Source organism: Denticeps clupeoides, chromosome 12, assembly GCF_900700375.1.
Source record: "Denticeps clupeoides chromosome 12, fDenClu1.1, whole genome shotgun sequence".
In the NCBI taxonomy this organism is placed as follows: Eukaryota; Metazoa; Chordata; class Actinopteri; order Clupeiformes; family Denticipitidae; genus Denticeps; species Denticeps clupeoides.
The window spans coordinates 14,478,624-14,492,069 of record NC_041718.1 but is presented as its reverse complement, the minus strand read 5'-3'; the positions used below and the strand labels follow the sequence as shown (position 1 = coordinate 14,492,069).

General features: G+C 42.6%; 1 protein-coding gene across 4 annotated transcripts in view; it reads right to left on the bottom strand.

Annotated features, from left to right (window-relative positions):
* Positions 1-13,446, bottom strand: part of ephb2b (eph receptor B2b) — a 126,671-nt gene that overhangs the window by 25,984 nt on the left and 87,241 nt on the right. For all 4 annotated transcript variants that reach the window (XM_028999590.1, XM_028999592.1, XM_028999593.1 and 1 more), the window contains exons 4-5: positions 13,216-13,371; positions 10,066-10,401 (exon numbers count right to left, since the gene is read on the bottom strand). In XM_028999590.1, coding sequence (XP_028855423.1) covers positions 10,066-10,401; positions 13,216-13,371 — 492 coding nt within the window. The remainder of the gene's footprint in view (positions 1-10,065; positions 10,402-13,215; positions 13,372-13,446) is intronic.

Sequence of the window (13,446 nt, the reverse complement as noted above, 5' to 3'; positions counted from 1 at the left end):
GTCTAAACAGATTCAGAGATTTAAGTGCCAACCCCCTGAAATTATGGCCTTGGCCATAGAGAAATCAAGAGATTCATGGCATGAACTCTTTCGGCTTTGGGTGAGGATCTGGGAGAGGTTTTTCTAATCAAAGTCCCCTGTTCTATAGTGGTCTGTAGTGGTAAGGGTGGGCTTTTGCCCAAACACCTCCCAATTCAGCACAGGAGGATAAGGTGGGTTTTGCGCAGCCGTATGGATCTTGAGCTGCCACATGGAGGTGGCTTAAGAAGACCGCAGCACCAGTTAGATGCCGGATTGTCAGGTAATGGAGTATTTCTGCACAGACCGTCCGTATACAATGCAGGCCTGCCAAGGATCAAAGCATGCAAATGAGGTGTGAAGTGTACGGTTGGATTATTTCTAACCATGACTTATGTGGTGTGAAGTATTGTGATAAATTTTGAAGGAAGAGCATTATGCAGGAAGTGCACATTTTTCCTCTGAACATAAATCTACAATAAGCTTGAAATGAACAGGAAGGGAATATAAGGTCCAAAAATGACCTGTTTTGGGGCAAAAACACTTGTCCATATAAAAAAACAGTACTAATAATTAGATTCTCCTTATACGGATTAGTCTAGCTCTACAACAAAAGGACTGTCTTTCTAGATACTTAGGGCTTCACAGTGGTAAGGACATTATATTTCCATTAACTTGCATTAACACTGTTGGCTTGACATACTTCTGACAAACCTGCTTGGCTTCTTTGTCAATGTTTAACTGCTTTTTAAAAAATTATGTTTTAACAAAAATGTTTTGAAGAAATTGTTGATTGAAAAGAAATATTCAACCCCTACCCCCCATTGTACAATGTGGTACAATTATTATCTATAACATTTCTATTAAAGGGACCTCAGCTACTGACTGGAAAAAAGGGAAGATGAAGGGGCACCTCAAGGCTGCAGCGGAGGCTGGCGCACAGTCAGAGCTCAGACAACAATGCCACCCCTGTTCATGACCTTCACCCACTTCATCCAGACATTATTTATCATGATAATGTTGACCGTAGTTAATGAAGAAATCTCTAGGGCTGAAAGTAAGTGTGTGTGTATGTATGTGTGTGCACATGCATGAGAATGGCCAAATAATGCCTTTCAGCACATCTGTATAGATAATTAAAATGGAAATCGCAATGACGTGTTTGTGGGTCTCTGCTTCATTGTGTGCACTGTACAACTGCTCAGGTAATATACAGTATCTGCATTTGTTAGTGTGCGTTGCTCTTTATCATGCACGGTCATTCTGCTGCCTGGTAAATTTGCTTTGAGCTCACACTTCGTTTCTCATGCGTTTGGGTAAATAAATGTCCTCATTCTCTTTGAATGGTTATTGAAATAGTGGCGAAAGCAATTTCGAACGCAATCAGGGTTCGGTAAAAAACACGTTGCATTCATATTCCCCAAGCATTCCACTAAGTGAGCATTGCTCCATTATTTTCCACACCGAAAGAAGGGGAGAGCAAGGTGACAGAGATGCATCAACAATCACTGTGCCAACTTAAGACACATAAAAATGCCAATTAGACCAACTAAAAAATGTTGGGGGCAAACATACCAGGACCAGAGGCAAAAACAAGTGAGCAAACAGCTACAAAACTCTCCTCTTTGAATGTTATATATTTTAATCCACCTTTTATTCTGCTATTTTGTTTAATGTATTACAGAGGCACGGATTTGCCCAGAGCCACAACACTTTGCCTTGAATCGAGCCTCATTCAGAGTCAATTGCTTTGACCCCCCAAATTAATTAATGCACAACCACCCTGTAAAATAGGTCAATGAACTGAACCAGATTACGTATCGGGATACTTGCTATTTCTGCGGCTACATTCAGGGTCAAGCAAAAGCCTGTGAACAGTGTTGCATTATGGAGATTTGTTCATGCATTTCAACTCCACTCAGGGCTAATGCTGAACAATACATTTAATTAACCCCCCCAACCCCACCCCAAAAAAAAGGGCTTTCATGCTCCCAACATGTACTTTTCATTCCGGATGAAAATCTGGTTTTGTCCACCCAGACGGATGTGTGCATTTTAATACATGAATGGGAGCTACTGATTTACTGCCCATGATTAAATGTTAGTTTTAAAAGCACAGGAAGTTTAATCATACATCTTGGCTGTTTATGTCGGAATGATATGTTTTCTGACATAAAAATGTCAAGAAATTGCTAGACTGCTGGCAGTACGTGTGCAGAATTATGGTCACGTTGAAAAATGCAGGGGACCGTGATTTATGGTGTATTTCCTTTAAAGGATACAGTAATTAAATGCATATTGTAAGCACTGGTCACTGCATAGTCAACAGCCAGCTCTGCATACTTTAGCACAGGCTAAAAACCAACACGCTCCTTCTTTCTCGCTCTGTCTGTGTATCGTGGCAAAAATGCTAATTCCTGCACGTCTGCATCCCTTCAGTGACGTCAAACGTAATTAGTATGCGAGGAAGCACGATTGGCTGAGGCGAGACGTGGGACTCCAGGTGTCAGCGGTGGCTTCCTGCCTGTCGGGCCGCGTGACCCTCGATGACACCTTCCATATGCACCCGTGTCGGCACCTTCTGTCACTGTCAGAATACGCTCCTCCACTGGCCATCCAGCCCGCTCTCAGCTCAGGTGTGCTTGTAATGCAGAGGCGGGGAGGCTGTAAAGAGGCGCTCATGTGGCGATGACTGCCCAGGATGTCTTCCCATAAGATGTTCCTTAAAAAATTCCCACAATGCCAGGAGCTAACATTATGTTGTGATTATTTATTCTAGAGCAGAACTTTTCACTTACAGAATGATCGAATGTGTGCATGTTGAAAAATTCTCTCCTTCAAGCTTAAACAAGGTTTAAAACTTCTCATTTTCAATTGTTTTTTTTACACTGATATTTACTATTTAACATTTAATTTCTAATTAAGCATCTGTAAACATAATATATAACAATTAGTTAATAGCTGAACAACATAGCTTGCTCACAAAAAGGAAAGATTAAATTTGATCTTGATGGCTCTGTTCCAACAAGAATTCAACCAGTCAGGTCTCTTGGCTACAATTAAAAAAAAATTCAACACAAACCTTAATGTTATTCATTAATTAGGTGCTACTTATGTCACTGAATTACTTTTTAAAACATGTCTCTCGTCCTCACTTCATATAAACTGTCTCAGGTGGACTGTCTCCTTCTGAATCCCAATCCAGCCACTTTTATCTAAAACAATTCGAAAGCCATTTAATTTCAGTGGGTTTCAACTGTCCTGTAACATATAAACCATAAAAAGTGGATTACTGGACTGACCATCACTCTCCACAAAAACACTGGTCAAATTCGCCAGTGCATAGAGATCCATCTATGGCTTTAGAACATTCATCCAGCCACTATGCAGCCCAACCTCCTTTTATTCCCCAAATCAAACACTGTATTAGAGGTGGGATAAATATTTTCTGCAGAATAAAAGTAAATCAGCACTAGAACCACTTTTTCATGTCTTTAAGTAAAGAGGCCTATGAAAGGACAGCTTCCAGACTCAGCTTCTGAGTACGAAATTGTACATAAGAAATGAATGAGGGGGAAATCATCTAGCTGGTAATCAGTGCTGGTGGAGCTCAAGTGCGCTTGACTTCAAAAGGAAGAAGGGTGCTTGAGATGGCCATATGGGCAAAGCAGGATTACTCACCCGGGTACCAACCACCACCTTCCTTCCTGCAATGGTGTCTGGTGCAAGCATTCCCGGTGGCCCAGTTTCAACCAAGGCAATTTTGGAGATAATTAAGTCGTAAATCTTCCATGGTGCCCTGATAGTGGAGAGGCAGATTATGGAAGCCACCTCTAAATAATGTAATTCACTCTTACAATGAGGCGCTTACCTGATAAGAACCCAATTCATTTCCTCGTGGCATTAGCACACCCGCCGCCTCTCACCCTGGGCTAATGAAATGGCTAAACAAACATGGACTCCCTGGTCCCAATATGGCTCAAAACAGAATATTACAACGCCCGCCCATCAGCATATAAGTAGCCCAGTCCTGACCTTGCCAGAACCAGACAAACCAAAGGAAGTGGATGGTGCAGAGCAGAAAAAAAATACATCCAGATGGCTACAAGGTTAACCATACAATAGCGTCGGTCCAAAAACAGGCACATGCATGGATAAAATGAACCCTCCAGTGCTGAACCAGTCACGATCAAGCACATGCACAGACAGGTTGGACGTTCTGGGATCCTGACATTTGTTTGTGCTTTTAAATAATAATCTTCATAATACTCTTAAAGATTTGTGTCCACAAAACAAGGTTTGGGATGGGCTGTTGGCAACAGATTTGACAAAATCTTAACATTTAGACTGTAGTCCCCATCAAAAGTTGCGACACGCATGCTCATTTATAATCATTGTAAAAATAGTGACAAATATTGAAAATAGTGAAACATTGCAGATTGCATAGTAATTTTTATATATATTTTTTTGTATTATTTATTATTTCATATTTTAGGCTCTTCTAAATCTTGGCTCCTCTCAAACACCTTCAGTAAGACAACGGGGGTGGTTTTATCAACAGTTCTGAAAAAGTTCCTGTGTTGGCTGCTTTTGGCTCATGATGATGATCAAATCAGCAATGAAGGTAAAGGGAATCAGCTGTGAACAATCTGATTCATCATATGCACATTCTTTTTGAAATATATTTATTGTATTAAATTATTCCACAAATCCCCCTTAGAAAGTCTGTCCAAACTTTTGACTGGTCATGTATACTACAAATCAGAACCACATGCATGCTTTATATTATATGTCAACTTTTGGTGGTAGGAGCTTTTTTGGGCATTTTCTTTATTTTTACCATCCAAGTGTCTGGTTGTGTTAGACTGGGAAATAATACAACACAATGTGACATTTTCCCCCTCTACCCTGACCAATATTTTTTTCTTTTTCTAAATTCTTAAAACATAGCATAAAGTCCTGTTGTCAATCTAAATATAATGGATATTAAATAAAATGGATCATCGTATTGGATCACTAGTTAGTTTACAGAAAATTTTCAGTGGTCCAGGACATGCAGGACCTCATGCAAGTCTCACTAGCGGCATCTCTAAAGTCTGACACTACAACAGACCCACGGTCCCGTCCCTCCATTTGTCCCTGTGTCATCAAAGACAACATCGCCAGTTTACAACCCGCTCAGCTTTTTCTACCCCGGAGGACTGGATCCAGGGATGACGTCGTCTCTGTAGTCAAACACAGCGGAGATGAAGACAAATGACACACTGCCAGCACCCTGTCACACACAAGCCTACCCTGAGCCCGAGCCAGCCAAGCGGACATTTCACCCTGCTCCCTGACAATTCTGGATAGTGCTCTTTGTGTATGTGTGTGAGAATGCTCTTAAAGAGAGGGAGAGAGAAATTGAGCGAGAGCGAGAGAGAGCGGAAGAGACATTTGTGTGTGTGAGAGACTAAGAGACACAGTAACTGGATGCGTGTATGCAAGTGTTTGTGTGAATGAGTGAGTGGATGTGAGAGAGTGCAAGTGTGCGTGCGTGTGTGTGATAGTGAGAGTAAGTGCATGTGTGTGTATGTGATTGAGTGCGAGAGAGAGAGAGAGAGAGAGAGAGAGAGAGAGCGACAGCCTGCAGGGAGACAGGCTTTAGTGTGATGAATGATTAACCCTCATTGACCTGGCATAGTGAAAGGGGGAAAAAAAAAAGGTAAAAGCTGCTTTGTGTTTTGTGTCTCCAGCTTCATGCCATAGAAAATAAGTGTGTTGCTGGACAGACCAGCAGCTCCGGGCCTGATTCCTCTCCGCCTGTAAAACACTCTCGGCGAAACAGCACAACCTTCCGCAATAACGCCGTGTTAAGGGTCCTTGTGCAACTCAAACGTGATAGATCACCAAACGAAACAAAAACAGACCTCGCCTTTTCTGTTTTCTCTTGCGAACATGTGCTGGTCGTGACCTTGACACCTCCACAGTGTGGGTTAGAAGAGGGAGGGTCACATGACTTAGTCATGCTCTCTCTCCGCAGCATGGGAGAAGAAGTTCCCTGGTTTGTCTGCAGTCCAAAGAAAAACCATGGCTGCCATTCAGACCTCTCAGCAAAATAAATAACCAAATAAATGATTCAACAAATAACCCACGTGTGGGAAAGGACATGACAAGTGATATTAAGTGGTGAGAATAGTCGTAATTTGTTGCAAAGAGGTGAGGCATTTCTGCATCACAATTTTTTGTCACATAACAGCCTCTCTACAGAATTGTTCCCTTCTTTTAAACAATCGCACATCCCCGGCCGTTACGTAAACACACTTAAACGGCGTTCCAAATTCCGAGCTTTACGTAAGCGAGCGCCGTTCCATGCGCAATGTGCAGGCGCTGAATCCATGGCCGGCTTTTTCGGCAGAGACAATTACCCGCACCAGCTGTGTACAGAAGCTTCCACAGACGACGGTGACGGACAAAAGCTTTGGCAAGGGGGGGCGGGGCACGGGGGTTCAAGCTGGTAAGAATGCCATGCTTGATTGAGGGTGGAAAATGAGGCAAACCCCACCCCCCGAAAAACACGTTCGTTACCGCTCATCAACAAGTCGCGCAAGTAAGCGGAGGCGCTCATATGAGAGAAATGCTTTCACGCCAGTCACTTCCAATTTACTTATTTGTTTGTTGCGTTCACGGTGAGGCCTGTCCGTAGCTGCGATCCAAACATGTTTAATTAACTTGGCAGCGCAGGCATGCACACACACACACACACACACACACACACATTCTAGTTCATAACACACGCACACACACACAAAGGTTCACACACTTATAGACTCGCACTGGCGAGAGCGAAGGGGAAGACTCCGAGCCGCCTCTGGTAATTGGCGGTGACAAGATGTTTATGTAACCTCCGAGCCCTTCAAATCAGACGCAATTACGGGGACCAGTCCAGATGACCCTTGCCCTCATACTCGATGCCCTGTCCCAGGGGGTGAGGCTAGCCGCCTACGGGGTGTGTGAGTTCCAGATTTCGGGGGCCTTTCACAGCCCTGTTGGCCAAGATGCTGGAAGCCTTAATCTGGAGTGATGGGTGCTAAGGTGTAGAGACAGGAGGGGGTGTCCAAAACACAAAAGAGGCCATGGCGGGATGTCATTACCGGGCTTTATGGTATGTAGGGACATTGTTGGCATTAGCCCCCGCCATAAAAAAAAAACACCAATGATTACCATAAAAATCATTAGAGAGCTAAAAGAAGGAGGTCATTATATGAATTATGAATGAGGCTGCTGCTAACTCTGCTACATTGCAGCAATATTTCCATAAACACCACTTCTGTACTTGCTGCTACTGCCAGAGATTACTTTTTTTCACTGCTAATGGGACATTAGCAATTAGCATAACTATATCGGTGGCCACTACATCTTCTATAAATAGTATGTCTTGTACTGGGAAGTCCTAATGGGTTGTGCTGGTCATAAACAATAGCTTAATGCAGGGAAAGCGGCTCTGGCTTTTACTGTATTACTGCAGTGAACAGCAACAGGCCAGGGTGAATTACACCTCGCCTTTCGGCAAATCGTACGCTGGGCTTAAAAGTGACACTGAAAGCCGATCCATCCGACTGTAATCTCATGTAAGTTCTAAAACCTACTAAATGTCAGAAAGTGCACTTGAAGTTGCTGCATGGCAAAGAGAGCGGTGGGATCAATATTTTCACATTCTCTCAGTGGGAGGTGTCAAAAACGTGCATATAGATATTGTAGAACAACAAAAAATCAGTGGCACCAGCAGATATCGTAATGTTAAGCTGATATGCAAAGTCCTGGGAAGCTGTAGCCATGTACGTTACTGACAGGGTTGTGATGAAACAGTTCAAAGCCAGATACTTTTCCATGTCATTCTGTAAACCAATTAAAATCGTCAGACCAATTCTCTTCAGAAAAAAAAGATCTGTAAGAAAAGTAAAAATTTTAACTCCCGAGCATTTAGGTGATTTAGTAGATTAATAAATATTTGCCAACTAAACATATTCCTGGTTTACATGTGTGGCTATTGTGACATTTCCTGCATTGGTATCGTCATGCGAGGCTGGCAGTGGGTTGGGGAGACTCTCCCTTACACAGCTACAACATTTGAACCATGATTTCAGTGCTGTATCATGTATCGGTACAGCCCTAGTCATTGTATTTGTGCACGTTTGTGTGTTCCGGCAGGCACATTAGATCGCCGCTAATTACATTTTCACATCCGACTGAGTGGATGAGCCAGGCTGACATTTGTAGTGCATGTGAGTGTATGGGTTTATATGACCTATAAAGAAAGGGGCGTTATTTGTGTGTGCGTGCATCCCTATTGCACTGTAGTTTCTAGGTACGCCGTGTGTGTAAATAAGTCCTGTGCACTGCGTGTGTACGTACTGTACGTTCGTTAATCCACTTGGAATCCAGTGAGTCCCACATCTGTGGATTTGAGCGTGGATTCCGATAAACCAATGGAACATATGCTGTGTGTGTGTGTCTCTCTTTGTAATTGCTTATGTGTGATGGTTGAGTGCTGTCTCCGCAGGCTCCTACTTAAAGAAGCTGCTCTAATTTCCCAGCATGCTTTGGGCCAACACTCTCATCAGATTCCCTTGTGATGTAAACAGTGCCTTGATTCAAAGTCCAACGGTTTTATTGCTGCCTTCTTTTTTTTCCAATAATTTATTTCACTCTCATCTCCCTCTGCTGCGACAGCCAAACCAACAGGAGGGGAAAACCCTGAGATGAACTTGTTATTTTGAACACAGCACTGAGTTTCATACAGTAAACCGATGGAGAATTTATGGATACAAAAAAAAAAAAAAAAAACAGATCTGGGCCCGGCTATCATGATCTGGCTTGAGAACCACTTACATGGTCTGCCAACTGGACATAAAGCCTGGACTGAGATAAGGACTCATCAGCGTAGCACCAGGCCTGGTTGGCCAGAGAAATGGTCCTTTTCTTAGAGAAAATTATTATTATTGTTGTTGCTGCTGCTATTATCATTGTTATTATTATTATTATAATCAACACTGTCTATAATCAACCATCATCATGTAAACTATAATAATGCAGAGGAAAATAGTCACATAGAAGACAGAGAAGAATAAAATAATTCCCAGTCCAAATAGCCAAGATGTTTCTCATTTAAAAGCTATAATTTGCTGAGTGCTTAACGTATCCTGGCTAATCCGAGCTAAAGTGTTTTGGGAACATGTTACAAAATAGTTTATGGCTGAAGTGTGTTTATTACACCGAATAGTGGCCTTATTTCTAATGTCTTCATAAGCCAGGACAACACATGAAGCTGGCTTCTGGACAGAAATGTGGCTTTTTGCAGACAGATGTATGTGCCAAGCCCTAGAAAAATGGCACCAATGAGGAGGAAATGGTTAGACGGTTATGCCCTGCTCTGAAGTGTCCTATTAGACAAGGCAATGAACTCACCCTGCAAGATCAAGTAAAATCATATACAGAACGATAACTCTGAGAACAAGGTATTGAGGATTATTTCCTAGACCATATTTCTGTTTCTGAGTTCTTCTTACCATGCCTCTAACATACATCTTCTTTCTCTTCTTTTTGTCAGGTGTCTTTTGTCACATACTGTCTTGTGTCACCAACTAAGGTCACCTCCACTTGTTTTAAGAACAACTGATGAGAAATATTATCCTGTACCACGTCATTGGCTGAGCTCACACTTCATGTACTTCATGGAACACACATAACACACACAAATTGGGTTTCATTGCTGTGATTCAGCTAAGGAACCACCTTGTTATTCTAGACACCTGATCGCTCTGTTTCTATGACACCCCTCTGCCTGAAATGATAGTCCTGAAAGACATATACAATGTCCATTCGAAGAATGAAAAAGATCAAATTAAAAGAGCAAACTACATGAAAAACATAATAAACAGTTAGGAACTTGAGTCTAGGACACTTATCATATTTTGAAACACTGACAATGTTAATTCCTTTGTCACATTTATACAGTAAGATCACATCACATTTTGGAAAATGCTGACATGAATATCAGGGACTCACCGGCCTGATTGGTGGTGATGTTGACTGAAGAGTACTGTGGAGAATAAGGGCTCTGGTCCGACACGCCATTCACAGCCTGCACTTCGAATGTGTACTGGGTGTGAGCGAGCAGGTCGCTGATGTAGACGCGAGACTGGGTGAGGCCCAGCTGCCGTGGCACGTACTGGACGTTGTCCCCGCAGCGCGTGCAACCTCCCCGACCTCCACCGCAGCTCTTGCAGATGATGTTGTAGACCACGTCCTCTCGGCCACCCGACTCTCGTGGGGGTTGCCACTCCAGCATGAGAGACGTCTCGTTCACGCTGGAGATCACGTTCTGAGGTGCAGAGGGAACGGCTGAGGAAAAAACACACACAACGTAGCCATTAAATGTTAAACACAATTAATGCCGCTGAAACTAATCTATTTAAAGTCACACAGAACCATGTTACACAGTTCACAGTTTTTTTGGCCACATTCCATTTTATTTACTGTCAAGGTCTGTAGGGTGTACTACCAAAAAAACAGATCATCTCCCTGTCACTCCCTGTCTGAGCCTCTATCCCAAACTTGTCTTTGTAATAGTCAAACATGCAGTATAGCAAGACAATATGTTGTAGTTTTAAAAATTAATCACAAATATTTGATCATGATTAATTTGTTCCTAAATGAATCATTTACATATAACTCAAATTGGAAGCCTACATCAGTGCTGCCCGAATTGCAAAATCGCTTTTGAGTTAATGAACGTGCGAATGACTTCATAGGGCAAGGCCAGAAGAGCAAATGCGCTGCCACCTGCCTATCAGAAGTGCACCCTCAACAACGTGTGAAGTATCTGGAGAAGAGGAGAAGATAAAGTTCCTGCACAAAGCGTGCTCTGGAGAATCCCCCAGATTGACAGGCCAACTAAACAAACAGCGAGCGGGTGTTTATCTTTCACGGGCATGTGCTCCTAATTACGCAGGGAGGTCCTCAGGAGCCTAATGAGATAATCAAGGCGTTACCCTTCACCCACAACGCTGGAAGAAGTAGAGGGGAAAAAGCCTTCCTGATCACCCATTTACTAGGTCCTTTTTTTAATTGTGTTCCCATTAAGTGGCATCCCGGCCTGATGCTAAAGTAATTAGCTGGGACCCTGTGTGCAGAACGCTCGGTGAATGTGGGGTTGTAAATAGGGTTGGGTCGGTAATGGGCTGGGTTGGTGGCCGCCGCGCTCATATGTGCTCACTTCTGCCCTTTAATCAGCCCGGAGCCCGTCGAGAATAATGGCGGTGCAGAGTCGTGGCCCCAGCCTCTCACCACAGCTGTGCCTCTCCCAGGGCCAGGCTTATGCAAATGGACTTTGTCATGAAAGATCTTTCACCCAAAACCCTGCTAAACCCCTCACACACATGCAGCCCTATGTGTTCCCTTCTCTTTTTTCTCATCGCTCAGAGTGAAATATAAATTAAAAATATGATTTTTCTTTTTTTTTGCATGTTGCCTCCTGCTGCTCAGCTCAGGGTCCTCCTGCTCTCACCTCTGGCTGGAGCTGCTGGCTGGAGAGCAGGAAAAACTGATGAGGGCAGACTGCAGTCAGGGTGTGGACAGGAGTGAAGGTTATCCCCAGTGTAAACAAGCAGTATGTGAGTGTGTGTGTGTGTGTGTTTGTACTTTCTCATACAGTGGTACTCAGTATTAATCATGGATGTCATCTGTGTTTGAAGACTGTATGCTGAAAATAATTGAACTTGCAGGTGAGATGATGCAAGTTTATGCAATACATGTACGTATCTATGGAGACGATCAGATGGCAAAGGTACAGACTGGTGACAAAGAGAAAAATCTGAATAAATGGACAGAGATAAATTGGTTTTTGTCCAGAGAAAGAAAAGCTCAATGATTACAGTGTTACTGTGTGTGGTCCCCTTTGTCCTTAATTATAATGAGCCATGTCCATCTAAATGGGAGTCTGCCAAATGCCGTAAATGAGTGGTGGCACTGAATGTACTGAATGGTCATTACGACCTTCAGTCACCTGAACTTAAACCAGCTCAACAAGTATTGGAGATTTTAGAGTGTTGTCAACATCTTCACCACCATTATCAACATTTGGTGTCCATGGTATCCATCCTTACTATACTAGACTAGACTAGACTAGACTAGACAGGTGTCTCCAGGCCTTCTCCTGGAGGGTACTAATCCTGCACATTTTTAGGTTTACCCTCATTAAAAACATATTATTCAACCTCTCTGCTTGTTATCACCCAGTTCATGAGTTACATCAGCTGTGGTGGAAATGGAAAGAAAATGTCCTAGAGACTTAAAATGTATTTTTTTCTCTCATACTGTCTCATGGGGTTTTGGAGACCTAGCGGTGAAGGAAGTGGACTCTTAATTAAAGAGTTGCGGATTCAAATCCTGACCCGCCAAGGTGCCAGTTAGGTGCCCTTGAGCAAGGTACTGTCCCCACACATTACTCTGCAGGTGCCTTTCATGGCTTCCCACTGTTCACTAAAGGTGATGGGTTGAACTCAGAGAGGAAATTTCATGTGTGCACGTGTGCTGTGGTATATATCACAATGAGAAAACAATCACTTCACTTTAATTTGCTTCTTACCTGTATGTAGTATAATGGGCCATATTTTCTCAACCCTAAATGTATAAGATGTAGTGCAAGGTGTGTGTTTGTTCACCAGTTGTCCACCAACATGAATTAAGTTGTGACAATCTGTACGTCTATCTTGCCATGGTCCTGTAATGTCCAACAGTGGAGAACATGGATATGGATGCTACACTACACCTGGGCATATGACACATTGACAGGACAGGCTTTTAAATAGTTAAGAATGAGAAAATAGGATATGAGTGAGCTGCCAATTGAGCATCTAGTTCATGTATTCTAGGTTTCAGAAATAAGAGCATAATACTATATAATAGTATTAATATATAATAATATAACACACACACACACACATACATAATGCTATATATTACTATAATACATAATAATATATATATTTGTTGTGTGTATAATTACTATTATTTATATATATAACCATATTACTAAATTACTAAAAAATAACCATATTACTAAACCTGAACTATGAGCTTTGTCTTAATGTCTTCTGTAGACAATATTTGTTTGTGTGTGTATGTGTGTGTGTGTGTGATTGTTGTATAACATACTGGTGCAGGGCATCTGAAGTGGGTCAGTGTCGGAGCGGTAGTAGCCGTTGCGGCACACACAGTTAATAGCGCCCTCGTTGGTGGTTCGGCTGTTGATGGGACACTGCATGCAGGACTCGTCGCCTTGAGCCGTCTTGAAGTAGCCTGACTGACATGCTGGAAGGAAACAGAGAGAAAAAAGAAAAGGAAGCATGAGGTTGGGGTGATTTACATCCTCCTATAGCAGATGAG